At 39.6% G+C, this 26,579-nt stretch overlaps 1 protein-coding gene across 4 annotated transcripts in view; it reads right to left on the reverse strand.

Annotated features, from left to right (window-relative positions):
• The window catches only part of LOC148019173 (centromere protein O), a 41,365-nt gene extending 30,047 nt beyond the window's left edge, over window positions 1–11,318 (reverse strand). For 3 of the 4 annotated variants that reach the window (XM_087660711.1, XM_087660712.1, XM_087660710.1), the window contains exons 1-2: window positions 11,196–11,255; window positions 10,951–11,101 (exon numbers count right to left, since the gene is read on the reverse strand). In XM_087660711.1, coding sequence (XP_087516837.1) covers window positions 10,951–11,101; window positions 11,196–11,242 — 198 coding nt within the window. In that variant the 5' untranslated portion in view covers window positions 11,243–11,255. Of the gene's footprint in view, window positions 1–10,950; window positions 11,102–11,195 lie in introns of all 4 variants that reach the window. The other variant, XM_087660714.1, reaches the window with a different exon arrangement.
• Window positions 11,319–26,579: the final 15,261 nt, after the last annotated feature.

A 26,579-nucleotide genomic window follows, 5' to 3' on the forward strand; every position in this document is an offset into this window, starting at 1 on the left:
GAATTGTCACTGCCTGCCTGCTAATTGTGCCCCACCTTGCCCAATCCACCCCGCACGCCACCCACTAGCTCCACCCTTTGCACCGCCTATGCCAACTTCATGCCCTGCTGGGGCTTACCTGTCATTCACAATCCATCTCAAACTTTCCAACACACCTCTTGAGGAATAGAAAATTTAGGACTTTTGCCTAATTTGAGGTCCTTGGCATGAATCATCATCAAAAACACCGAGATCATGCAATTTCATCTACATTTTCACAAGAAATTTGGGGATTTTGTGATTTTTTGGTCTAGCACACATCCCAAGGTGTTGTGAAGTTGCTAGATGCTATCAATCCACACCTGGAGGCAACAATTCATCAATTTTAAGGTTGTAAGCACGAAATTTCTTCAATTTCTTAAAATTTCTTCAAGAAAATTTGGGGCTTTTGTTTCATGCATCCCAAGGCAAAAAATAAGTGCAAGTACAACATTTATTTGTTGATTGGTACAGTTTGGGCACAACAATTGATGCAAATTTGGGAATTTACAGCATTAAATTGCTGAAATACAATTTTTTAAACAAGTATTCCGAAGTACATCAAAGCATTGCTATTTTGTGCAAATTTGGCATGCTTTACAAGGCATTTTTGGCCAAATTTGTTTTGAGAAAGTTTTGGGACAGATTTGAGATTGCATTCTCTATCTTATGTTGGGGTTTCAATACTCATGGGAGTACAATTCACACTTTAGCTTGGAATTATGTGTTTGCAGATTTTGTGCATTTTATCGCAGCAATGGCACAACAAGGTCACCATGATCACGGCAATACTTTGGGCATCCTTAGTACTTACTGAAGAGGACAAATTGGATGGCACCAATTACTCCTTGTGGAGTTTCATAGAACGCAATCTATTGGTTGCTAAAGATATTTGGGATTATGTCATGAGGAGATGAAATTTTATTTTTGTGCTTAGCATTTGATTAAAAGTTAATCAAATGTGCTAATGTGACTTGCACATGTGAGGTGCACGTCAATTATTTCACAGTGTGGAACCTAGGACCCCGAGATATCAATCGGTGCCAAAGGCAAAAGCTGACAGGTACTAGGTGGTACCTGATGTTAGATTTTGGCCTAGACCAATTTATTAGACACTAATGTTAATAGTGACATTAGAGACTAGGCGCTAATTAATTAATCAATGCATGTCTAAGGGCTAATAATTGCTCAGGCATACCTGGAAGACAAATTGGCAAAGCCAACTTAATTATTGACTGGTGGAATTAGTTTTTTTAGCACTAGAATTATTTACTAAATTAATTTTTGAATTAATTTAATAAGCTAGATAATGCTAAAAAATGGGATTAGAAAGCTACCACTTGGCCTTCCTTTTTAGAGGCTGGTGGAAGTCTATTCGAGCCATTGTGAGAGAAAAGAAAACTGTTAGAGAGTAAGAAGAGGCTATTAATGTGATTTGCAGCAACCAAGGATCAATCCTACAGCATGTGAGAGCAGTTTGGAGCCCTCGAGGAGCAAGTGACAGCAACCCAAGGTTTTTTGGTGTAGATAATTGTATACATGAGGGGGTAGCAGTCTTTCTGGTGGTCCTAAGCTATAGGTGATAGCTTCCATGGCTGTTTAACCACGGCCATAGTAGCTTTTTAGTGTTTCTTGCGATGAAACTCTGAAATTTCTCTCTATAGCATTCTCTCTCATGCCCCGACCATCTCTTAAGTTATCTCAACATTTTCCAACACTTTAAGCTATCAAAGGAAGAGATTTCATTTAATCTCTGCTGTAAATCCTAATTTACAACAAAAATTAGAATTTGATAGCCACTCTTGAGATGTATGCTCAAAATTGAGTGCCTAAGACTTGAATTCCAGCACCTGAAATTGAGGAATTTTAAGGAGATTCAAGAGGCCAGTCGATCAATATTAGATTTGGGGATGAATTTATCTTTCAAGGAGCAAGGTAAAGGCTAACAAACTAAGGGGCAATTTAGTTTGGAGACTTGCTGGTCATTTATGACAGCAAAGGGGTATTTGGATTAGCAGAGGAGATAAGAGGATATTAGTTATACTCCATCCATTTGCAATAAAAGTTTTAAAAATACTGTAAGGAGCACCAGTTTTGGGGCCAACAGACTGTCCATTGTCCAAGATTAAAGTGGTAAAGTGTGCATTTTCAGTTTATGTGAATTTAAGCTGCTTGTAATTAGTGTTAAATGAGGTTATTTATTACCCTATCCGAGAAGGAAGGCTAATTTCATAGTTCCATCACTGGGATACCATCAACTCTCTTGAATTGGTGGACCTAAGATACCTAATTGAAGGTTACAAGATTTGCTCTCTAGTGTTGAAATTATATTCAATTCAGCGTTACAACAAGAATGTCTTCAAATAGTGCAATGGAATCAAGTAAGTATGATGCCTCTTGATCTGAAAATTCGCAAAGTGTTGAGGAAAATGCAATGCCTGATTTTGGAACAAGTTCATAGCATGGACAACAAGCTGATAATGTTGGTTTAAACCAAAATGTGGTTCTAGGACTTTTGAAAATGATGACCAGCAAGAGGAAAAGAAATTTGAAGATCAACTGAGGACAACAATTGAAATGTTTATGCAATTGGCAAATGGTCCTCAATTCATGTGCTTTTAAACCTTAAAGGAGGGCAACAAAGGCAAGAAGAGAAAATTGTCTTCAAGAGCTTCAGGACAGCAAGATGAATTGAAGGAAGAGCCAATATAGCAGCATGATGTTCCAAATGTGAGTAGTGAGCATAAGCAAATGATGATGGTGGGGCAATTGATGCATATGCAAGGCCTACTTGGTAGTGCCAATCCAATGGGTTTTGGACAGCAGGGTATGCATGCAATGATGGGGCAGCCATGGTACTTTGGTGGTGGCACTAGTTTCTATGCTATGGTGAGTCAGGGATCCCATACAAGGATGTATGGCACAACTTATGGTACGCAACAAATCAAGCAAGTCCCTCCACCACAAGATTAGTGACATCATTGTCCAAGTCCATCCTCAATTGTCGTAATGTGCACATTGACCCTACCTTCATAATGATCAAAAGTTTACCATCCAACCAAACATCAATATCTTATAATATATTTTCGAAAAACTCCCTCATGTCTTAGTCTAGTGGTACCAATTTTCCACAAACACGGTGTCATCTTCTAGACAAAAATGTCATGATGAAATTTTGAGCGGCAACCGTATACTTATAGACAACAAAATCTACTTGGACCTTGCAAGTGATTCCATCTTGTACCTTTGTATCCCAGCTTGCATTCGCAAACTCTAGGATACTATCTACATCTAGGGGCTCCACTAGAAACATGGTTCTTGAGACAATGCACGATGTGTAAGGCCCAATGTATTCGGGTATGGCTAGTAATATGCATAACCCTGTATATAAAAATGTTGCCATGATGTTGGGGCACAAAGTGGCAAGTTTGGCAATGCATATATGCAGCCCACGATGTTTGGGACTCATGGTATTAATGTTGGTTATGCAAATTATCCGTATAGTGTCGGTCATGAGGAAAAATGAAACTAGTAATGCATGTAATCTAGTGCTCCTAGGATGTCAGATACACGTGGGGGGGCTACTCAACTGGATGCAATTTTGCATATAAGTTAATTTGGAATTACAGCAATGTGAAAGTATAAAGCATTGCAATCTTAAGGGAAAGAAAGGCCTCCCAATGGAGGTTTCGAGGCAAGTAAAGTTAGAGGTAAAGTTTCCATAAGCTTCCTGGTGAAGCTTCAGTATTGTTTCACCAATAGATGCAAAGTGGATAGAAGAGGATGACTTGGCAGACCATCCTCCGTTGATGCAACTTTACCAAGATGCCTTTCAGTTGGAGCCGACTCTAGTTTAGACTCAGTTGAATTCAGAAGAGTAAGGGACCAGAGCATTGCCTAATGCTCAAGGGGAAGGTAGCACTTTTACTCCACTAGTTGTGGATAACTCTCGTATGTAGTGGATCTCGGATATATTCAGCATGCATCCAAGGTACTATGCTGACAGTATGTCTACCCATCAGGTCACTACTCATTGTACTAGTCAGTACGAGATGTATGCAAATGAGTATGAGTTTCATCCAGCACTAAAACTATACTTTTGCATCTGGCTCCATGGATAGCAACATGTGACTAAATGCCATTGAGAGTTTCAGCCACGATTTATGCTAAAAATGTGCTTTATTGTGGTTCTAAAGTCAAAACAGTTGAGAAACATAAGTTATGGATGTATCTAATGGGTTTCTAGCAACATTTCTCAACTAATTTTCAATTTTATGTTATATATATGTTGGCTGGAAATTTTCAACATATTTGGGGCATATGGCATGATTGGACAACAATGGCCAATGTTGTGTGACTATGATACCTTATGGAAATTCCAATGTAGTATGCTTTTCCTTTGGCACAATGTAGTGCAATTGAGGACGATTGCAAAGATTTCAAGGGGGTGGTCTATCATGAGGACATGAAATTTTATTGCTATGCTTAGCATTTGATTAAAAGTTAATCAAATGTGCTAATGTGACTTTCACATGAGGTGCAAGCCAATTATTTCACACTGTGGGACCTAAAATCTCGAGATATCAATTGATACCAAATATAAAAGTTATAATAAGTTATACTTCACAAGTACTAGGTGGTACCCAGTGTCAAATTTTGGCCTAGACCAATTTATTGGTCACTAATATCAGTGGTGACATTAGAGAACAGGTATTAATTAATTAATCAATGCCAATCTAAGGGCTAATAACTACTCAAGGATACTTGGAAGACAAATTGGCCTAGCCAATTTAATTATTGGCTGGTGGAATTAATTTTTTGAGCACTAGAATAATTATAAAATTAATTTTCAAAATTAATATTCTAAAAATTTAATTTAATAAGCTAGATAATGCTTAAAAGTGGAATTAGAAGACTGCCACCTAGCAAAACTTGCCCATGCAAGTGGGAAAAACGTTTTTAGGGGCTGGTGGAAGTCTATTTCAACCACTGTGAGAGAGGAGGCTGTTAGAGAGCAAGGAGAGGCTGTTGATGTGATTTGCAGCCACCAAGGCTCAGTCCTATAGCATGTGAAAGCAGTTTAGAGCCCTCCAAGAGCAAGTGACAACAGTCCAAAGTTCTTCTGATGCAAATGATAGCATACAAGAGGGATAACAATCTTTCCAATGGTCCTAAGCTATAGATAACAGCTTCCATGGCTATTTGAGCAAGGCAACAATAGCTTTTTAGTGTTTCTCGCAATGAAACTCTGAAATTTCTCTCTCTATAGCATTCTCTCTCATTCCCTAGCCATTTCTCAAGTTATTTCAGCATTTTCCAACACTTTGAGCCATCAGAGAAAGAGATTTTAGTTAATCTATGTTGTAAACCCTAATTTATAGCAAATATTAGGGTTTAACTGTCACCTCGAGATACATGCTTAGAATTGAGGGCTTAGAACTTGAATTTCAACAACTAAAATTGAGGAATTTCAGGGAGATTCAAGAGGCCAGCTAGTCAATATCAAATTTGGAGATGAATTTGTCTTTCAAGGCATAAGGTGAAGGCCAAACCCTAAGCAAACCAAGGGGCAAATTGGTTTGGAGATTTGTTGGTCATTTATGACAACAAGAAGCATTTGGATTAGTGGAGAGGTCAGAGAATCTTAGTTATACTCCATCCATTTGTGATAAAAGTTAAAGAAATATTACAAGGGGCGCTACTTTTGGGACCAATAGACTATCCGTTGTCCAAGATCAAAGTGGTAAAGCATGCATTTTCAGTTTATGTGAATTTTATGCTTGCTATAATTAGTGTTAAATCAGGTTATTTACCACCCTATCCAAAAAGGAGGGTTGGTTTTAGATTAAGTAACCAGTGACTTGACTAGACTAAGGGAGATTGCTCCTCAAACGCCTCAAAGAGGTGCTAGGGGACAACTTGCTTCCCCCATTCCTCGTACAGCCGAACAAAGGAGATGGGACTCCAAAGATGCACAGCTGGCCTCTTATTGCAAGAGGAACAAACTTCAGAGAATATGGCTATGAGATCAAGTGATGTAGCTATGCTTTCAAAGTATAAAGGTAAAGGCAAGCAACAAGGTAAAATTAGCTCAAACCTAATGCGGGACAGCCATCTAAAATGGCTGCCCTGGGTGAGTCAAGCCTCTAACCCAACTATGAGACAATAGCAAGGAATTATAAAAGGGACCATAAGCTGCATAGAAATAACACGGACCAAGGGCCAAGCGGCAAGGGATGGTGGCTCAATGATGAAGAAAAGGGGTAGCCACATAAAGGAAAGGCCCAAAGTAGACTGGAAACCCCGAAGAAACTTCTCACGATCTTGCGAACCCCCTTTGAAACACAAAGGTCCAAGGAATCCACAGCCGCATCACCAATATCATCCCTTTCTAAGAGGGGAGGTACGAGGGAATCACCAGAGAAGATGATGGGGGATGGAATGGAGCTTGTGGAGTAAATAGTACACAATCGAGAATGATTGTACCTATAGAAAGTTGCCTCAAATGGCCCTGCCCAAGGGAAGGAGAATGGAGCATAGATAGTCCCCCTCCTGCCAACCTGTCACAAAAGTGGCTCTTGTAGAAAAATCCTCGACAAAGACACCCAACTTGGTGAAGACAACACGAGTTCAAAGTCAAGGAAGGCCATCACTTGAGAGGAGAGGGAAGTCCAAGTCAGGAACATGTAGGGCCTCTGAAACAAAGCTCGATGGATGATCAAACAATAGAGGCAAGGTGCCAACACCACAAAGAGCCACCAAAGAAATGTCGCCAACAATGATGATGCCCTCTGACGAACAGAGATCCTGTAATAAATCACCTAGGGAAGTCATAGGACTCGATACACCACTATCAATCAACCAAGGCTACTCAGAAGACGAGACAATCAAAGAAGGCTCCACCCCCCAATAAATGTGTAGAAACACGGATACAGTAGTAATATTGGGTAACAAAGTAGAGATGGACGAAGGCTCTAATGAAGATCCATCTTGTGCCCCCAAATGAAGGTGAGGGTAAATCCTCCAGCACTTCTCTTTAGGGTGCAAGGTCTTCCCACAATGAGAACCTATGGGATATCCTCTACACTTCTCCACAAAATCTGTAGCAAATTCACATGACTCCAATTGCTTCCTCTTCTCTATCTTCTACTTGGCTTGTCCTGTATATGGAGATAAGGCCGCATAAGCACCGCCATGCACACGGGCTCCACAAGAATCTGTCTCACTATGGCGCATCCTGATCAAGCACCGATGGAACTAGCTCCTCCCAAGTGAGAGTCTCCTAGCTACAAGAAGTGAGAAGATTGATATAGAACACATCATATGTTGATGATGGAAGGTGTGAGAGAAGTGTCACTGCTAGGTCCTCCAAAGAAATGTCTTTACCAAGGGATGCAAGTTCATTCCGAAGCTTCTCCATCCTGTGGAAGTGATCCCTCATCATAGAAAAATATACTAGCGACAAAAAGCTATTGTAGCTTCAACTCGAGATAATCAATGCCCAAATGATTGGATCTGGAAGAGAGATGTCAACCTCCTCCAAACCTCTACAGTGGTGCGGATATGTCTAGCATGCACATGAGGACAGAATCTATACAACTTAAAAAGAGAAAAAAGCAAGCTCTGGCACTCAACCAATCCCATAAAGCTGTCAAATCTGTGGTCACATCATCATGAGGATCCACAATAGGTCGGGGTAGAGAGAGAGTAGCAAAATCCCAAAGGTCAAAGTCGTCGAGGAGACACTCCATGCGGTACTACCATAAAGGATAGTTCATACCCATCTAGCTTGTCAAATGCCAGTAAAAAGGATAGGATCAGGAGATGCCATCAATGCCATTCAGGGACTAGAAGTGATGCATGGAGGCATATTCCACGATGGATTCCGTGAGGTTTTGTGGTGGATTCCTTAAAATTATATTTGTTGCCGGGGCTCATACACAAGGTGGATTCCTTGTGCGAAAAGTCAATGGAAACTCCTGTCCTTTTCGAGCGTCTTGTTAATTTAATGTGCAAGTGGGTGATTCCATAGCGTGTGATTTCGCAAAATACATATTTAAATTAATGGACGTTTATGAGTTTAGAGTGCGCACTCGTAATAAATTAAGGTTAGAATTGAGTTCTAACCAATTTATTTATTTTGTAGCTGAAGACTGCTAGGTATTCACTTTTGTCGGTTTAATTTTATTATTTTCTAACAATTGTGAATGCTTCAGTTGATGTGTAGAGCAAGCAGCGGTGGCGTTGGGAAGCACTGGGCGATAGCGTGTATTCAAGTTATTTAGAAGAAATTATCACTTTGATCGGCACGCATCTTAGGCGTGGCGCCAATATTTATTTTGACGCGATTATTTATTGAAGTGCTTGATATTTATTTATTATTTTGTATGCGCATGGACGCACAATTTAAATATTTATTATTGGACATTGTATTTGGGCACAGTCCGACTCTTTGGGCGCCCAATCGCTTTAATTCTTTAGTGGGACAAAAGCAAACATAAAAGCTAAAGAGTGCTAATTGTAAATTGGGCTATTTTTTTAGCTTGGAGATGAATAATATATCAAATACATACTTTATGGAGCGCTGACACAAGGCATGGGGGGAGATTATACCCAATTAGTCTTTTGCTTCATGTCGTGCAAGTCTTCTCTCTTGTTTTTTGTGCAAAAGTAGAGTTCTTTTGTTCTTGGGGACCTTCTGGCACTCACTACACACGCATACGGCATCCGATCTGTGCACCAAGAAGCCCCGGAAGAATATGGTGGGAAAGAGGGATAGGATGGTGGTCAGTTTGAATCATCCCAAACCACACGATCACCCAAAGCATACACATCGGTCATAGATGTTCTTCAATAAAGTACATGCAAGAAAACAAAGAAGATGTTGCCACTAGGATGTGCTGCACATGTACAAGGTCCATCGAGCTACAGGTCAACCAAAGATATATCCACAATAGTGTAGACAAGGAGTATCCAAGGTGAGAGACACAACCGGAGGCTGAGCAGAGAGAAAAAGCAATAAATGCATATGAATACAAGTCTTCAACATGTAAATACAACCAATCCAAGGGCTAATATCACATCAAGAGTACCCAAAAGCATAAGGCCTACACTAAATGCAAATCTGCCCTGCATCAAGCCTGACAAAGAGACCACCCAACATCAAGAATAAGTTGCCCTCATCAAAAAAGACCAACCAAACTAATACAAGCAGACAAATGATTATATCCGCCTATAAACTAGCCACCCAGCAAAGAAGAGCCGTCGCCCGGCCTGCAAAGATGCCACCCAACCTCCGCCTAGGTGCAAAAAATAGTGTTGCCTAGGTCCAATAGAAGCTGCCCAACACTAGAGAAATGTTGCACAAGAAAACATAGATGCAAGGAGGAGCCGCTTGCAGAAAACGCAAGCTACCTCTAGCAAGTGTGCTGCCCAAGCTATTTAGTGGCCGGCCAGTCTATCAAAAGTTACCTGAGTGCAATAAGAATGCCGCTCAATTCAAAATGCAAATCTGTAATAGTAAGTGCAGCCTAAAGAATTGGAAGCAAGCCGTCCTATCATGTTTGATGACAAATGCAAGGGCTACAACACGTAAATATGGTGCCCGACAAGTTTCATCATGGATAGCACACTCATCTTCAAGATCTCCGGCTCCCACATGTAACATGTGAGAGTGCACAACAGAAAGAGGAAAGTGAACATGAAGAGTAGGAGACAAAGAAAAAACGCAAGAGAGAGAACAAGCAATGTGACTACAATGGATGAAGGTATGAGGCTGCAACAATCAAACCTAACACGTAGCTCTATGCGTGAGTGTGGACGCCAGACGGTAGCAGGAGATAAGAAAATAAGGAGGGTTGGCTGATCACGAAGGATCAATGATGAATAATGAGAGTGGGAGGGCAAGTTGCCTATATATAGACAAAAATTTGGTAAGACCCTAAATAGTTTCAATGCAACTATAGCCCCAATCTTCTATGCATACATGAGGGATATTGATTGATCGACCCATCGAGCTTGACCGCTCCAAGCATCCAAGACCCCGATACAAGCCCCGACGTCACTTCCACAAATAGATACAAGAGATAATTGCCCATGCTAGAGCCAAGCCTTCTATGTCCCCATGAGATCGTATCAACCCGAACTCTTTACCGGTCAACTAGAGCTCTCTTTACTTATAGCCCTTAGTCTACTTGTATTGTTTATTACATTTTTGTTTATTGTTCTTTTTTCAAAGAGTTGTGCCATCACACAGATAATTATAACTCATGGTCTCACAAATCATTTTGGACTTCTATAGACGTTAATATATCATCTCTCTCTCTCTCTCTCTCTCTCTCTCTCTCTCTCTCTCTCTCTCTCTCCTGATTCAAATTTCAAGCTCTCTATTCTCAAACTCTTTCTCCTCAAGCTCTCTACCCCCACTCCCTCAAACTCTCCTTCACCCTATCTCCACCCTTCCTCCACTCTCAAGCTCTCCATCCTCTCTATCCTCAACTCATATGAATTACTAGTAGCCGTACTTGCATATCAGGGACTTTTCCCTGTTTGGGACATCTCCCTGGCTACGATTCCTTCCAGCAGAAATATATTACAAGAACACGGATAATTAAGTTTTCCAATTATTCTTCGTCATTTTGCCCTAAATGCTATGGTGTCGCCGTACTTGCATATCAGGGAATTTTCCCTGTTTGGGACATCTCCCTGGCTACGATTCCTTCCAGCAGAAATATATTACAAGTACACGGATAGTTAAGTTTTCCAATTATTCTTCGTCATTTTGCCCTATATGCTATGGTGTCTTTGCTGTGGCTTAATTGGACAACACGGCACGAACTGCAGGCTACACAGTGAAAGTAATAGCTCCAATCTATTCGATGTACAAAATAAGAGATACCTACAGCTAGCGTACAGATAGGGAAGTGACCCTACCCTGGAATTGATGTCTGCAGCGACCCGTTGTCTGTGAGTGCCGCGCTTTCTGATGGTCTTCGTCTGTTTTTCTTCCATGTGCCTCTCCAAGATCGTACAGCTCTCCTTCCGTTGTACGAGCACGCCCAAACCTTTCCAAAATCCTGAGCTTCTACGTATTAGGCACGAATCGGGACCTCAGTTAAAGCTCGTAAGGAGATCAAACCGTCGAGCCCCGAAAAATATGAATAATGAAAATGCGTTACCGAGCAGTGTCTAGAGCAGCCGATAAGGCAATGTGTGAGTGTGGCATTATTCAGTGTGATCACTTAGAGCGTTTTACTCTCTCTCACTCATTAATTCACTCCTCATTCGTAATCCAACATCATCGTGCATTGATTAATTCTTTCATTCCCATTTATTTTCTATTAAATTAAATAATTGCTCCACACCTCGGCCAACACCGCACTCCAAAAGGAGAAATAAGGAAGCATTTTGATTTATGTAACTCAAAGGGGTTACATGAACCTGACACTGAGCCTGGTGGAGATAAGGAAGATGGTTCGCCAATGATCCCAAATATCATATGTTCTCCTTAATTGGAGAGGTAGCCAAACTCACCAACTAGTTCCAATATAGTAGCAAAGTTGTTAGGAGAGGTGTAAGCTCAACTATACATGATACACAAGTACTCTTCAAACTCCTCTATCATCTAACTAAAATCGAGAACATAAGAAGAAAAAGAAGGTGAAAGTGAAGGTGGGTTGTCGTCTTTCTCGTGGAGTCCATAATGCCTCCTTAGGGCCTCCAGTGATGGAGAAGCTTGATGAGACATCATGGGAGCCCAAGAAGAAGAAGTCTGAGACATGAATTATTTACGTGTTGTTCATATACCTCACACAAAACCAAGCCTCCACAATATATCTGCAGGATACTCTTTACAAGAGCATAGCTCTAATACCATGTGAAGATATTCTAAAGTTTGCACTGAGGAAATACAAAAAGTACGACCACAACTCAAATGCAAAGACTCAAACAATGGCATGCAAAACTCGAACCTTACAAACAGTAATGGGCCAAAAGCTTCACCCAAATGAGTGTCGTAAGGGGTTGGCTTTGGTCAACATGTCAAGCGTTGAATGTATTGGCAGGTGTTCAAAACTAGTATAACATCAGTAGGGGGCCAATAAAGTGGCAGCCCCCCATCGAAGAACAGTAATGATCCAAAAGCTTTACCCAAATGAGTGCGGTAGGGGGTTGGCTTTGATCAATGTGTCAAGCAGGAAATGTAATGGCAAGTGTTCAAACCTAGCATAATATCATCACTACTACAAATGTATGTGGAGCCCTTGAACGAATAAAGATGTGTCCAATGATCTCAATATTGAGCTCATAGAGTGCAAGATTTTGGTAAAAGTACAACTAGTTACATTTTAATAAGGTGACAACAGAACACGCCACACGATGGTCACTTTACTTTCTCAAGAGTTCCATAAGGTCCAATAAAGATTTGGGTGTAGTGCTGCTCTAATTATACCAATGAACCACTAATTCCCAAAAAGCATTTTTGGCTCACGTAGAGTAAATGGGCCAATAATAGGGTGGATCCAAGAGCAAAGTATTCCCACCATTGGTTACGTTTTAATAAGGTGACAACAAAACATGCCACATGATGGTCACTTTACTTTCAAGAGTTCCATAAGGTCCAATAAAGATTTGGGTGTAGTGCTGCTCTAATTATACCAATGAACCACTAATTCCCAAAAAGCATTTTTGGCTTACGTAGAGTAAATGGGCCAATAATAGGGTGGATCTAGTAGCAAAGTATTCCCACCACCACTTTCAAAACAAGGAGGAGCATGTTAGTTCCTACTAGAATCCTAACTTGTGGCATCAAAGACCATGTGAATTATATCCTATTGGGTAGAGGATCTTACAAAAAATGAAAATGGGCTTTTGAGGCAAATGGAACTCCATGATGAAGATAGATGTGAAAAATAGAAAAAATGAGATGTGAAAAAAAGAAAAAACAACAGGAAGGAAGGTAGAACTATTGCAAGTACATAGAAATTGAATAGATATATTGACAATGATAAGTGAGATATGGAGGTATAAAGGCAAGGTTGTATTTCATATGCCTATGAATGACCTCAAACCCTAACCCTAAACTTACACACACTGAGATGCGTTCACACACTAATGCAAGCATTAAGACATGTTCACACATAGAAATGGTAGATAACTAACATATTTGAAATGTGCCCTCTACTTTTCACATTCTTTCCATTATCACATTGTTCCAATGCACATAGCACATGTGGATGTACATGTAGATTCATATATTTTGTGTCATATGTGGGCTTATTGTTTGGATATGTTTGTTGGGATGTGAATTTTAAAGGTTTGAGTAGTACTATCTACACGCATCCCTTTATTAATATAATTAAGCAAACTTAAAGTCAATTAGAATGATTCATATCTGATATGTGAAAAATCGATGATGTAAATGGGAGTTTATATTGTTCTATGTAACATTGTGTGAACCATTGCCTTATGAAGTGTAGGGTGTAGAATAGTAGGAACTTCTCATTTCCTTGGCAAACTACTCATCTCTCCCAATCACAAGCAAACATTCTAAAGACATTAGCCATAATTGTTGGATCTTATAGAGCTAGTTGTGTGGCATCATATATAAACACATGCTAGAGACAAAAAGACTAAAGGAAATAGGTACACACACACACACACACACACACACACACACACACACAGAGGAAGGGGCATTCTACAACCCTTTTGTGCTCCTCCTTAACATACCTAGAGTGGGATGTATTGTGAGAGAAATATGTATCTAATAAAATTAAGAATTAAGCTTGAGGAGAAGGCACGCATGTAGGAGTCTGAGAAGCAAACAAAGGCATGCAAGTGGCTACAAAGATTATAATGGATATTGAGGCTAAAGTTGACAAGAAGAGGGAGGTTTAGATAAGCATTGGAAGGTGTTGGGTGTAAAGGCACATGTGCCTACATCACCTTGTATTTACTACACACATTGTGACCACACACCTATACATTGCAGGTGGCAAACGCCTATCACTGTCACTTTAATCTTTATCCTTTTAGTAACTATTGAATAAGGGAAGGTCACCCATAGATTGTGATTGTTAGAGTTCCCACGTATGGCATCTCTCTCTCTTGCTCTCTTACTCCATTTGCCATAGCTCTTGCTTCCACTTGTGTACTCCCACTCAAGCTCTACCTTTCAATTGGTATCAGAGCGAGCATTCAAGGAGCTTCATTTATCATTTGCTTTATCCTATGAAGAAGCTTCAGCTCAAGGTTTCATAGCAGCTATTGTTTCTTCCTTTCAAGGTATGCATTGAGTCTTCCCTTCTCCCACCTTGTTCCAACTTACTTTTGGCTTGTCGATTGCAACTAGAGTTAAACGATGAGTACATCTTAGTAGCTTCCTCTCTTGATATGACACAATTGACTGATGCTTTGTCCCCCTACTCTCAATGTTGACTACTTGATTCAGGGGCTTACTTTCATGTTAACCCACACAGGGATTGGTTTTAGTCCTATTGTAGCATGACAAGTTTTGTGCGATTGGGAAATGACCTAGCATTGGATATTATTGGAATATAGCTTCCTTCACAGAGTTCTTTTACTTTGCATAATCTATGTCATGTATCAGCTTTGACCAAAAGCCTTTTATCTCTTGGACAATTGGATAATGTAGACTATTATGTATCTTTTAGTGATTTTGTATGGAAGATTACATGTAGGAATCTTGTCTTTGCTCGAGGTGCCAAGGTTGGCAACCTTTATCCTTTGTTTGTATTTGGGTCTCTTGACTATGTTTTGGCCGTGGTGTGCAAATCGGATGCTAGATGCACACGTAGTGAGTGCTGGAAGGTCCCCAAGAACAAAGAACTCTACATAAACTCATAAAATAAGAAGAAGGTTTTGCACAACATGAAGCAAAAAGACAAATTGGGTACAATCTCCCCCAATGCCTTGTGTGAGCGTTCCATAAGGCATGTATTTATAAATTTATTAATCTCCAAACTCAAAAATAGCCCAATTTTACAATTAGCATGCTTTGGATTTTGTGTTTGCTTTTGTCCAAATAAAGAATAAAGCGGTTGGGCACCCCATATACCCAAATATAATGTCCAATAATAAAATATTTAAATCGAGCGTCCATGCGCATACACAATAATAAATATTTGTCAAGTGCTTCAATAAATAAGCGCGCCTAAATAAATATTAGCACTATGTCTTTAATGATAAGGCGTGCGCCCATCAAAACTGATAATTTCTTCTAGGTAATTTAAATACACGCCATCGCTCAGTGTCGCAGCATGTAGGGTTGAAGGTCACCACAGGGATTTGACAATAGAAGAATGTATGGGGGTTCAAGAGCTTAGACTCCAGAGATGGTAGAGATAAGAGAAGGGTTGAAGGTTTCAAGCCAAGTTCTTAAAGATAAGAGACACCAGGGCGAAGGTAGATTTAGGGAGAGGAGTAGACGAAAGAGAAGGGGTTGGAAGAGATTAAAGATGTAGAAAAATACTCCAAAAAAAATTAGAAATATATAGAAGAATACTAACAGAGATGAAGCCTATCAGTTTCTTTCAACACTATGAGAAAATATAACTCTAATAGACAAGAACGTGTACAAAATAATACCTTCCTATATGCTACTCAGATCGCCAATCTAATCCTTCCAATGGCTCCGAAAGGGGGGTTAAATACCTGGACGCTTGGCCAAAATCCTGCCAGATCACTCCTTCTTCATCTCCCACTTTTGAAGTAGTGCTGTTCACTACCTGAAAAAAGCGATCGCGCATTGTGCGATTTCGCTAATCTCTCGTTTTACATAAAATCCTCTCAAATTAGCTAAAAGCTATATGCTTTCTTTTACATGTCATCCAAATCTAGCAGTTGTCTATAGTTTTGTAGATTTTTTTACAAGAGATAATATATAGAATATTAAAAATTGACTAAAATCTAATATTTTTGAACCATGGACACTAACACTAATGTCTAAAATGGCATTGGCTCTCTAAATCTAAAAGGAAGCCACACTCTAGATTTTTTTATATGGTGTGCGCATAGCGGCACGGCACTGGTGCTTCCCAACACCACCACTGCATGCTCTACACATCAACTGAAGCATTCACAATTGTTAGAAAACAATAAAATTAAATCGACAAAAGTGAATACCTAGCAGTCTTCAGCTACAAAATAAATAAATAGGTTGGAACTCTGTCATAACCTTAATTTAATACGAGTGCACTCTAAACTCATAAACATCCATTAATTTAAATATGTATTTTGTGAAATTACCCACATGCACATTAAATTAATTTGACGCCCGAAAAGAACAAGCATCCCCGTCAACTTCTCGCACACGAAATCCACCTTGTGTACGAGCCCCGACAAAATAAATATAGTTTTACAAAATCCACAGTGATCTCATGGAATCCACCGTGGAATATGCCTCCTGGCATTATATCCCCAGGGTGGGATAGCAATTGTCCTCAATTGCTATTAGCTCAATGTGGAGCGAGCAATGAGAGGTAAGCCCTTAGGTCGCAGGCGTGCATCCATTGGGCCTCTTCAATATGATGATTTTTAAACTTAACCAAATATCTAGAGTATCTATGGCTAGTTCTAGTAGTCATAAAGTCAGTATCTAAAATAATTTCAAGTGCAAGGATTTCAATTTCTTCTTCTAACAAAGGAGGGTTTTCATAGATAGGGTGGAGAGATAATTGGCCTCTAAAATGTCGTAGTAAACTTATATAAAAAGTATTATGAATTTTTCAATGTTGGGGTAGTTCTAATTTAAATGCATTTTCATTGATTTTGTGAATGATTTTGAAAGGTCCATAAAATCTAGGGGCTAACTTAATAACAAGGTGTTTCTCAACACTTTGCAATCTTATCTTTTCAATGCGTAACCAAACATAATCATCAACTTTGAAACTCATGGCTTTTCTTTTCTTATTAGCTTGTCTAGTGTATGATTGGTGGGCCTTCGCAATCATATCTTTAACTTCAGCAAAAATAGTAGCATGCACTACAAGGATACGGAGGCATAGCGATGATGCTTTCCGATGCAAAATAGCGGCGTCGCTATTTTGTGTCACATTTGCGACACAAATAGTGATGGTGCTCAGACGAAAAAACGCGGGCCGAAACCCGAGCACGTTATTTTGCGGGAACGAACAAAAGAGAGAGCGAACTCCATTTTGCATTTGAGAGGGAGAGGAAGAGAAAGAGAGAAAGAGGGAGAAGGAAAGCTTCTCATTGCCGTCGCCGCCATTTGCGAAGAAGAGGAGGAATTGTACGGTGGGCGAAGAGGAGCCACCGTTGCGAAGAGGAGCCGCCAAATCCATCCTTGGGCCTTTGCGGTGAGTGCATTGTTCCCTCTTGCTTTTTTTTTTCCTCATTTTCTTTTACTTGTTTTTGTTAAAAATCATGTGTATTGAGAGAGAAAGAGAGGAAATGAGAGAGGAAGAGGAAGAGAGAAAAATAAAAAAGGAACGAGAGAGAGAGAGGGAGAAAACATTAAACATAATAGGAAAAGAGAGAAAGAGAGGGAGAGGGAGGGAGGGAGAGGTTGTTGTTGTTGTTATTATTGTTGTTGTTTTATTTCTTCTTTTCTTTTTTTCTTATTTGTTGTTATTGTGGTACTTGTAGTAGTGGTAGTGGTAGTGGTAGTGGTTGTTATTTAATTTCTTATTTTCTTGTTTGTTGTTATTGTGGTAGTCGTAGTAGTAGTAGTAGTAGTAGTAGTGATAGTGGTAGTGGTAGTGGTAGTGATAGTAGTAGTAGTTGCTGTTTAATTTCTTCTTTTCTTGTTTGTTGTTGTTGTGGTAGTCGTAGTCATGGTCGTAGTCGCGATTGTAGTAGTAGTAATAGTAGTTTTCTTGTTTGTTGTTGTTGTGGTAGTCGTAGTCATGGTCGTAGTCGTGATTGTAGTAGTAGTAATAGTAGTTTTCTTGTTTGTTGTAGTACTAGTAGTAGTAGTTTTTTTCTTTTCTTATTTATTGTTGTTTAGTTTTCTTGTTTGTTATTGTAGTAGTAGTAGTAGTAGTAGTAGTAGTTTTTTCTTCTTTTCTTGTTTGTTGTTGTTGTAGCAGTAGTTGTTGTTGTTTTTTCTTCTTGTCTTGTTTATTGTAGTGGTAGTGGTAGTGGTAGTAGTACTGGTTTTCTTGTTTGTTGTTATTGTTGTTGTTGTTGTAGTAGTGGTAGTAGTAGTAATTTTTTCTTCTTTTCTTATTTGTTGTTATAGTAGTAGTAGTAGTAGTTGTTGTTGTTGTTGTTGTTTTTGTTTTTGTTTTTTTTTTCTTCTTCTTCTTCTTTTATTGTTTATTGTAGTGGTAGAGAGAGAGAGAGAGAGAGAGAGAGAGATGTTTTGTTAAAGGAAATGAGAGAGGGAGAGGAAGATAAAAAGGAAGAAGGAACGAGAGAGAGGGAATAAACATACAACATAATAAAGAAAGAGAAAAAGAGAGAGAGATGGAAGGAGAGAAGAGAATGAATGGATAAAAAACAAAGAGAGAGTGGTGGTGAGGTCCAGTGCAATACCACGAGACGGGAAACACTCCGGGGAAACACTCTGACATACGCTAATTTGTGGGTAGATGGAGACTACATACGTTAATTTTGTTGAGTTACAAGAGAAGAAATCTCTTCTTAAACAATTTAAGAAAGAAAAAAAGAATGATAACAAAAACAAAGTTTGTCATAACGTAGACCAAATGGAAAAAGATGAAGGTCGTGATGTTCAAGATTGCGAGGCGTATCTTAATCAACATGTCCCATATCCTTGCTCTTAATGTAAGTTGGCAATTAGACGAAAACGTCGATTGTCTATAGAACATGTACAATGCTTTGGCGAGTTTCAATCTGAGATCATTGATTACGCGAACTTAGATTTTGAGCAAATGGTAAGAAAAGTGTATATCAATCATGCATTGTATTCGCAAGCTAATTGAATACCATATACAAAAACATCGGGTGTGGCTGGCAAATTTTCTATCCAGGGAAGTGACGTCTCGTCCCAAGGAGGAGTGCACCCTTTTCGGCCAGTTAGAAGAGTTTGTGGACGTGCGATGGATGAAGTGCCTGAGCCAATCCACCACTTGGAAGATACTACCCAATCTATACTGTCAATACCAAAGGAGACAGGTAGCCTTCTAGACTTACCTACAATCTTGGAGCCTAAGATGGAGGCAATGATCGATGCATTGATGCCCATGGATGTTGAGACTTCTGATCCACTTAGAGAGGAAGCATCCATACCATTATATGATGGGTGCAAGCAAAATACGAGTGGAGCAATGCGAGTGTGACTGAGTTGTTCAGGCACCCTGTACGTACGCTTTGTTGATTTCTTTTCGGCACTATCATTAAAAATATTTGTGCTTTTTCAAGGTGTTTTATGATTTTTTTTAAAAGGTTACTAAGGTATCATATATTACCACTTGCTAATACTATGCCTAAGTCTCGTGATGATGCGCGACATGTTTTACGAAAGCTTGGCATGGACTACAACAATATCCATGCATGGATCAACGATTGCCATTCTCATGTGGACCATGCATGACTTTTCGGGATTGGAGAGTGCTCAAGTAAGTAGGTTTTCATTCTCGTTGCTAATATCTATCATAGCTCGTTCAAGTTTGTATTCATTGGATAGAGGTGTTGGGATAGGTCTGGTTACCTCAGGTTATCATGCATGTCCATTGTGTGGGCCACAGTTAGACTCCCAAAGGTCACAAACCATGAAGAAGATGGTATATCAAGGACATGCCGCTTTCTTGCCAGAGGGTCATGAACTCAAGGAAGGTTTTCTTGGACGACCTCCAGCACGTATGAATGCCCAAATCTGGTACGAGTTGAAAACAATCCACACGGAGTCACATCCAAATGGAATGTGACGGTTCTCAGTTTTCTACGAGTTACCATATTGGACCCACTTATAGATCAATCACTTGTTGGATCCCATGCATATTTTCAAGAACATGGGCAGCTTGCTATGAGACCACGTCACAGGAAATAGAGACACTGTAGGGGTACGAATGGATTTGAAGGAGGTAGGCAAGATGGAGGCGCTTTGGTCGCAGTCCAGTGCTGATGGTTGCTTGCAGGTACCTTGCGCTCCTTGGGTTTTGTCCACTAAAGAAGAGCGCATTGTGAAGAAAATAGTCAAGTCTATCCGCACTCTGACGGGTATGATGCGTTCTCTTAGGTCTGCGTTTTCTAAAGATGACCAATTATCAGGGCTAAAATCCCATGATTGGCATAAGATATGTCAGGCTTGTACTACGAATGGATTGTAAGTAGCTTGCGTATTTTGCTATTTGGAGTGTAGTCGTTGTTCATAATGCTTTCTCATTTGTGGCAGTTTGTACTATCGATCACGATCGCAGGATGCCTTACTCCAGAAATATGCGGGGCGATTTACAAGTTGTCGACTTTAGTGCAATGGATCTCACAGAAGGAGATTAAGACGTCCTCTATTGAATCTGCAAGGCGGAGAGCAGTGGAGATGGTCTGTCTCTTTGAGAAATATATGCCTACCAACATGCTCACGATACAAATCCACCTTCTTGTGCATATTGTAGATGAAGTGGAGATTGTTGGACCTATCCATACACGATGGATGTTCTTCTTGGAGCGCTTCATAAAAACCCTGAAAAGGTTTTGTGTGACAACGAGCTCGGCCAGAAGGTATCATGGTTGAAGGTTGGTTGGTGTCTGAGGCGCTAGTACATATTTCACAATGGCTGCCAACAGTGGATTTAGACAACAGTATGCTATGGTCGTTGAAGGATGATGATAGCTTGACCAGAGATGTGGTGATTGGAAATGGGGTAGAAAAAAGAATGGATGCTGCAATGGAGGAGAAAGTGAATCGCTTTTGTATGTTGCACAATGTCTCTATGAAGACGTGGCTTGCTAAGGTACCAGCAAGCTAGGAAAGATCGAGAGGAAGCGCGATCTGAATTTCGACATAGTACGTGCCATCGATCGATTCAATATCTCGAGGGCATGGAGAAGATGCCATGGTTTATGTCAATGAGATGGTTGCATGGAACTTTAACTGCAGCGTCTCGCAAAGGGGCGGAGGTCTCAACCGAGGAGTGGGAATTCTCGAGGGGATGTAGTCCAAAGGTGATGACGTGTTTAGGATTTGTCGTATCTATATTTTATATGCGACAACTAATTGAGTGTTTCAATGTACAGTACAAAATATATAGTGCAGTGTGGTTGCGCGGACGATATTTCCGCGTGGAGTGTATTGACAAAATACACTCCACAACAGATTGTGGTATCATGGCAAGGTTTGAGCAAGAGAGCCGATGACGAGCAACGGATCCAAACACGGTTATAGATAAGATAGAGTATTTTGGGAACTTGCAAAGTATTGTCACGGTGGATTATTGTAGCTTCTCATGATCCTATTTGATGTGCAGTGGTTCAAAGTGGTATTTCAAGGAGTTGGAGCAACAGTTCGATGAGGTCCATCTAGATTTCTCGAAATAGATTTTGAAAAAAAAGGACGGATTTGCGCGACACATTTGTGTTGCCGGCCCATTGTGAACGGGTGCATGAACTCATGTGTTTTTTAATTGTATTATGACATGGTACATGTCACAATAGTTAAATCTCTCTTGTACGTGATTGTGAACATGTAATTTTCTATCCAAACCCCGACAACCTCGATTGTGGTATGTTATACCTTCAGCTCCTCGAAGTGCGAGAGTATATGATCAAAGCGATGTTCTAACCATAGATGAGAACAATATGCAAATAGAAGGGTCAATATTGCAAGGGGTGGAAGCCACCGAAAGCTTGGAGCATGTAGAGGAGCCAGCATCGGGTAACAATGATGGAAATACAAGAGTCCAAGAATTCTTTGAGAACGAGGTGGACTTATCCTTTTGTGGTGACATGTTTATCGACCTTCCAGTGTATGCGAAGTTGTGTTAGGAGATTGACATGGGACCATAAGGTACTTCATACTTGGAGCATCCATCTACTCAATTCGTTGACGAATCGCTTATAAGGGTACATAAGATATGCATTTTAAGTAAGATCATTTTTTAAAGATTTATATTACCATACTTTGTATGATTTATATTGATTATACTAACATCAATTTTTGTCTGTGTAGGTGACCTTTGTGGATATTTAGATCGTCATGATGAGTCAAGGGATGAGCGACGAGGACCTATAGGAGATCTTCATGCGTATGTCTCCAGATTAGATGGCGAGATTCAGAGATATGGTGGACCAGGAGCTATCTCGGACACCATTAGGCCGCTCTATTAGATCTACTTCTAATGCTTTAGTTTCTAACAGATGAGGTCGACGCTCCAGACTTGGGCTAGATGGAGGGAGTGGTTCAGGGGGATGTTGCAGGAGATCTGGATGCAGTGAGTCCACGGTTGCCTCAGGATACATGTGCTATTCCTAGCTCTTGTGGAGGTTCGAGAGAGTGTGGCTTAAGTGGTTGCTATGGAGGTACCGACGCAGTGTCTCCGTCTCGTCGTTCTGCTAGAGTTGCATCACCTTTGGGATTTGTTACACCTGTCGGGATGTCTACTCTAGTCACTCCGGCTTTTGCTCAGCCATCTGCCGCAGGTGGCACACCTATGGGTGCTACTCCGAGAGATACTACCCCGATAGGTACACCAGATGTATAGGGGTCTCTTGGGTATGCCCAACAACGTGGTCGCAGGTGGGAGAGGACCCATCTTAGGCATACCCTAGAGGGGTATGTCTACCTTGTAGATGATAGGTCAAGAGCCATCATCATGAATAATGAGGAGAGGGTGATGGCTCGCATGAGAGAGTTGTGCCAACAAGTTTTTTGGCACAACGTCTTAGATCATTAGAAGAATATACCGGAGAGGAGAAAGGACTACATTGTAGCATCCTTGCATGAGGAGTTTTCGGTACCAGACACAACATATAGGTTTTCTACGGGCTGGATGATGGAGTGCATGCGTGCATACATGTCACACAGACAATCGGACGTATGCAAGGCACTCAAGAGTGGGGCTTCAAAGCCCGAGTGGCTAGACGTGGACGACTAGTGCGCTCAGGGAGGAGGCTAAAAATTCTCTAAGACGTTGGAGACAGCAGCGTGAGGCGGCAAGGGCACGACTAGAGGTCGGAGTGGTCCATCATCTTGGGAGTGGCGGCCACAGGACATATCTGGAGGACTTTGTAAGTTTTTCTTTTGTTCTACTTGCTTATTTTTTTGCAATATTCTTTGTATTGACAATCGTGTTTCTAACAGTTTTATTTTGTTTTCTTTGCAGCACTTCATATGCAGAGATGTACGGTCTCACTATATTAATCGACCGATTGTATGGACGCGACGGCCCTATAAGTCACTCATCTTTCTTGTCCATAGTTACTAAGTTTAATTAAAATGCATTATTGTATGGTGGATTGATGTGTAGTTGTTTATTTTTTTGTAGAGTCCATTCGATGCTCCTTTGTGCAAGACGAGGTTTCGGATGGCGAGGATCTATAGCTCGCCCTTGGATCCCTAGAGCTCACATACTCTTCTTTTTTGGTCACGCGATCTGTGTAGACATTTTCTATGTAGTAGTAGTATCTTGCCATGATTGTACCGGTCGCTTTCATTATGCGATCATGTATTTATTTCATGTATCAGTGTTATGATTTAAGTACACTTTGCCTTTATTTACACGAGCATTGTACACATTACTGAAATTATTTTGTATGGCCCAAATAAAGCACATAGTGCTATATGTGGCAGAGCAACTTGCTATCCTGCCACAAATTTTTTCCCTATTATCGTCGCTATTAGTCTCGTAAATTTACTGTAAGCGTTGCTATTAGCGTCGCAAAGCATCATTATTAGCATCGCTATCTGCGTCAGTAGTAGCCACTGATACCGACGCAAATAGCGACGCTAATACCGACTATTCTATGGCATCGCCAATAACGACGTTTTTTGTGACGACAGGGACACATTTCTTTATGAACATTTTCGTCGCTTTTAACGTCGGTATAAGGCCTATATCTTGTAGTGATGCATATTGGCAATATCATCAGCAACTTTAACTTTGTTTGACAATGATGTAACATGTATAGGCAATCTATGTCCATAAATGATTTCAAAATGTGCTTTATGTGTAGCGATATATGTGGTGTATTATTGTATGCAAATTGAAGTAAATGCAAGTGTGTATTCTATGTTTGTGGTTTTGAAATTGTGTATGCATGCAAAAGATCTAAAATTGTACTGTTAGTAGCTTCTATTTTTCCATTTGTTTCATGATGAAATGCATATGAGAAATCAATCTTAGTACCTAAATTAGCAAACAAAGTAGTCCAAAAATTATTACAAAATCTAGGATCATGATAATAAATAATAACTTTTGGAAAACCATGGTTAGTGAAACAGTCTTCAAAAACAATTGTGCAGCTTGAGACATAGTCAAAGTTTTTTTGCATGGAAGGAAATTTGCTTGTTTGCTAAATCGATCTACAATAGTCTAAATCATATCATGATTAGCTTGTGTGTTAGGCAAACCAGTCATAAAATCCATTGAAATATGTTCCCAATGGTCATTCAAGAATTGGTAAAGGCATTAATAAACCATATTGCTTACCATGGTGTCGCTTCACTCATTGACAAATTAAACATTCAGAAACAAAGTTAGAAACATCAGATTCCATTTGTGGCCAGTAAAAATCTTAAACCAATGTTTATAAAGTAGAAATAATACCTCTATGGCCTTGTTATGGGGGATAATGAATTTCGTGCAACACAAATGATCTAAATGAAATAGTGACATACAATCTTTTCTCATAAAACATAAATCAATCAGAATAAGACAAAGAGTCAATTGGAATCCAGTTATTAGCAACTAATTTATTCCAATCAGCTTGAAAACTGGGGTCTTGGTCATAGGTATCTTTCATAGGGTTAAGAGAATCAAAAGATATAACAGAAATATTATGGATACTTGGTCTTCTACTTAATGCATCAACAATAATATTCTCTTTTTCGGGTTGATATTAGATAAGTGGATGAAAACTTTGAATAAACCAACCCATTTAATATGACAGTCAGAGATTTGTGGGGCTGACTAAGGAGATGCTTGATACTTTGTTGGTCAGCTTTGATCATGAATTCAGATCCCATTAGATAGTGTTTCCATTGATGTAAGGCTTGTACTATGACTAACAATTCCTTCTCATAGGTAGAATACTTCAGTTCAGAGGGTTTAAGTTTGTAACTAGAATAGGCTATGGGATGTGAATCTTGCATAAGGACATCTCCTATTCCTGATCCGCTAGCATCAGTGACTACTAGAAAGAATGGTTGATTAAAGTCAGGTAATTGCAAAACAGGTGCATGTGTTAAAGCATGTTTCAATAAATCAAAAGACTTTTGCTGATTATCAGACCAATGATATACAACACCTTTCTTTAATAATTTCATTAAAGGCAATGCAAGCAATGAAAAATTTCTCACAACTTTTCTATAAAAGCTAGCAAGACCTAAGAAAGAACGTAACTCATACACATTTTTAGGGATTGGCCAATTCAAAATTGCTTCTATATTTTTAGGATCAACTTGAATACCATCAAAATAAACAATATGACCTAAGTATTCAATGTGGGTTTGAAAAAATTCACTCTTTTTAAGGTTAGCATATAATCGATTTTCTTTCAACAATTTGAAAACCAAAGATAAATGTTCATAATCCTCATTCTCATTTTATTGAAAACCAATATATCATCAAATAAAACAATTACACAATGCTGATATTTCAAAAATATTCGATTCATCATACAACTGAATGTAGCTAGTGTATTAGTCAAACTAAAAGGCATAACAATGAATTCATAATGACCAAATTGAGTTCTAAATGCAGTTTCGAAAATGTTAGGTGTATCCAATCGTACTTGATGATATCCAGATTTGAGATCTATCTTGCTAAAAATAGTGGCTCCTTGTAGTTTATCCATGAGGTCGTCTACCCTAGGGATCAGATATCTATTCTTAACAGTGATCTTGTTTAGGGCACGATAATCAATGTACATCCTATATGTATTATTTTTCTTCTTCACTAATAGGACAGGTGCATCAAAAGGAGAACTATTGGGCCTAATAAGTCCTCAAGTTAACAATTCTTCAACTTGGGCTTGGATTTCTTGTTGTTCAATTTGATTGTGTTTATATGGTGCTTTACATGGTGGTTGAGAACCTGGGATTAAGTCTATTTTATGATCTTCAGGATGTGTAGGTGGTAAACCAAGGGATAAATTAGTAGCAAAATAATCTTTAAATTGTGAAGGAAATTGTGTGTGCCTAGGATGCATCTGATTTTCTTTAGCTTCAATTTTCTTCACCCAGATTAAGTATGATTTGCTACCTTTTCTCAATGCATGTTTAGCCTGTGTGTGACTAAGCAATGGAAAATTATCAAAGGTATGCATTCCATGTAATGTGATTTGTTTTCCATTAGAATGAATTTTCATTGAATGTGTGGAACAATCTATGTCGGGATTATATTTGTGATACCAAGGCATTTCTAAAATAATGTCACTAGCTTGCAAAGGCACAATCAAGA

The sequence above is a fragment of the Lygodium microphyllum genome, chromosome 20, assembly GCF_053477565.2.
Source record: "Lygodium microphyllum isolate KBCC chromosome 20, Lygodium_microphyllum_v1.1.10, whole genome shotgun sequence".
Lineage (NCBI taxonomy): Eukaryota > Viridiplantae > Streptophyta > Polypodiopsida > Schizaeales > Lygodiaceae > Lygodium > Lygodium microphyllum.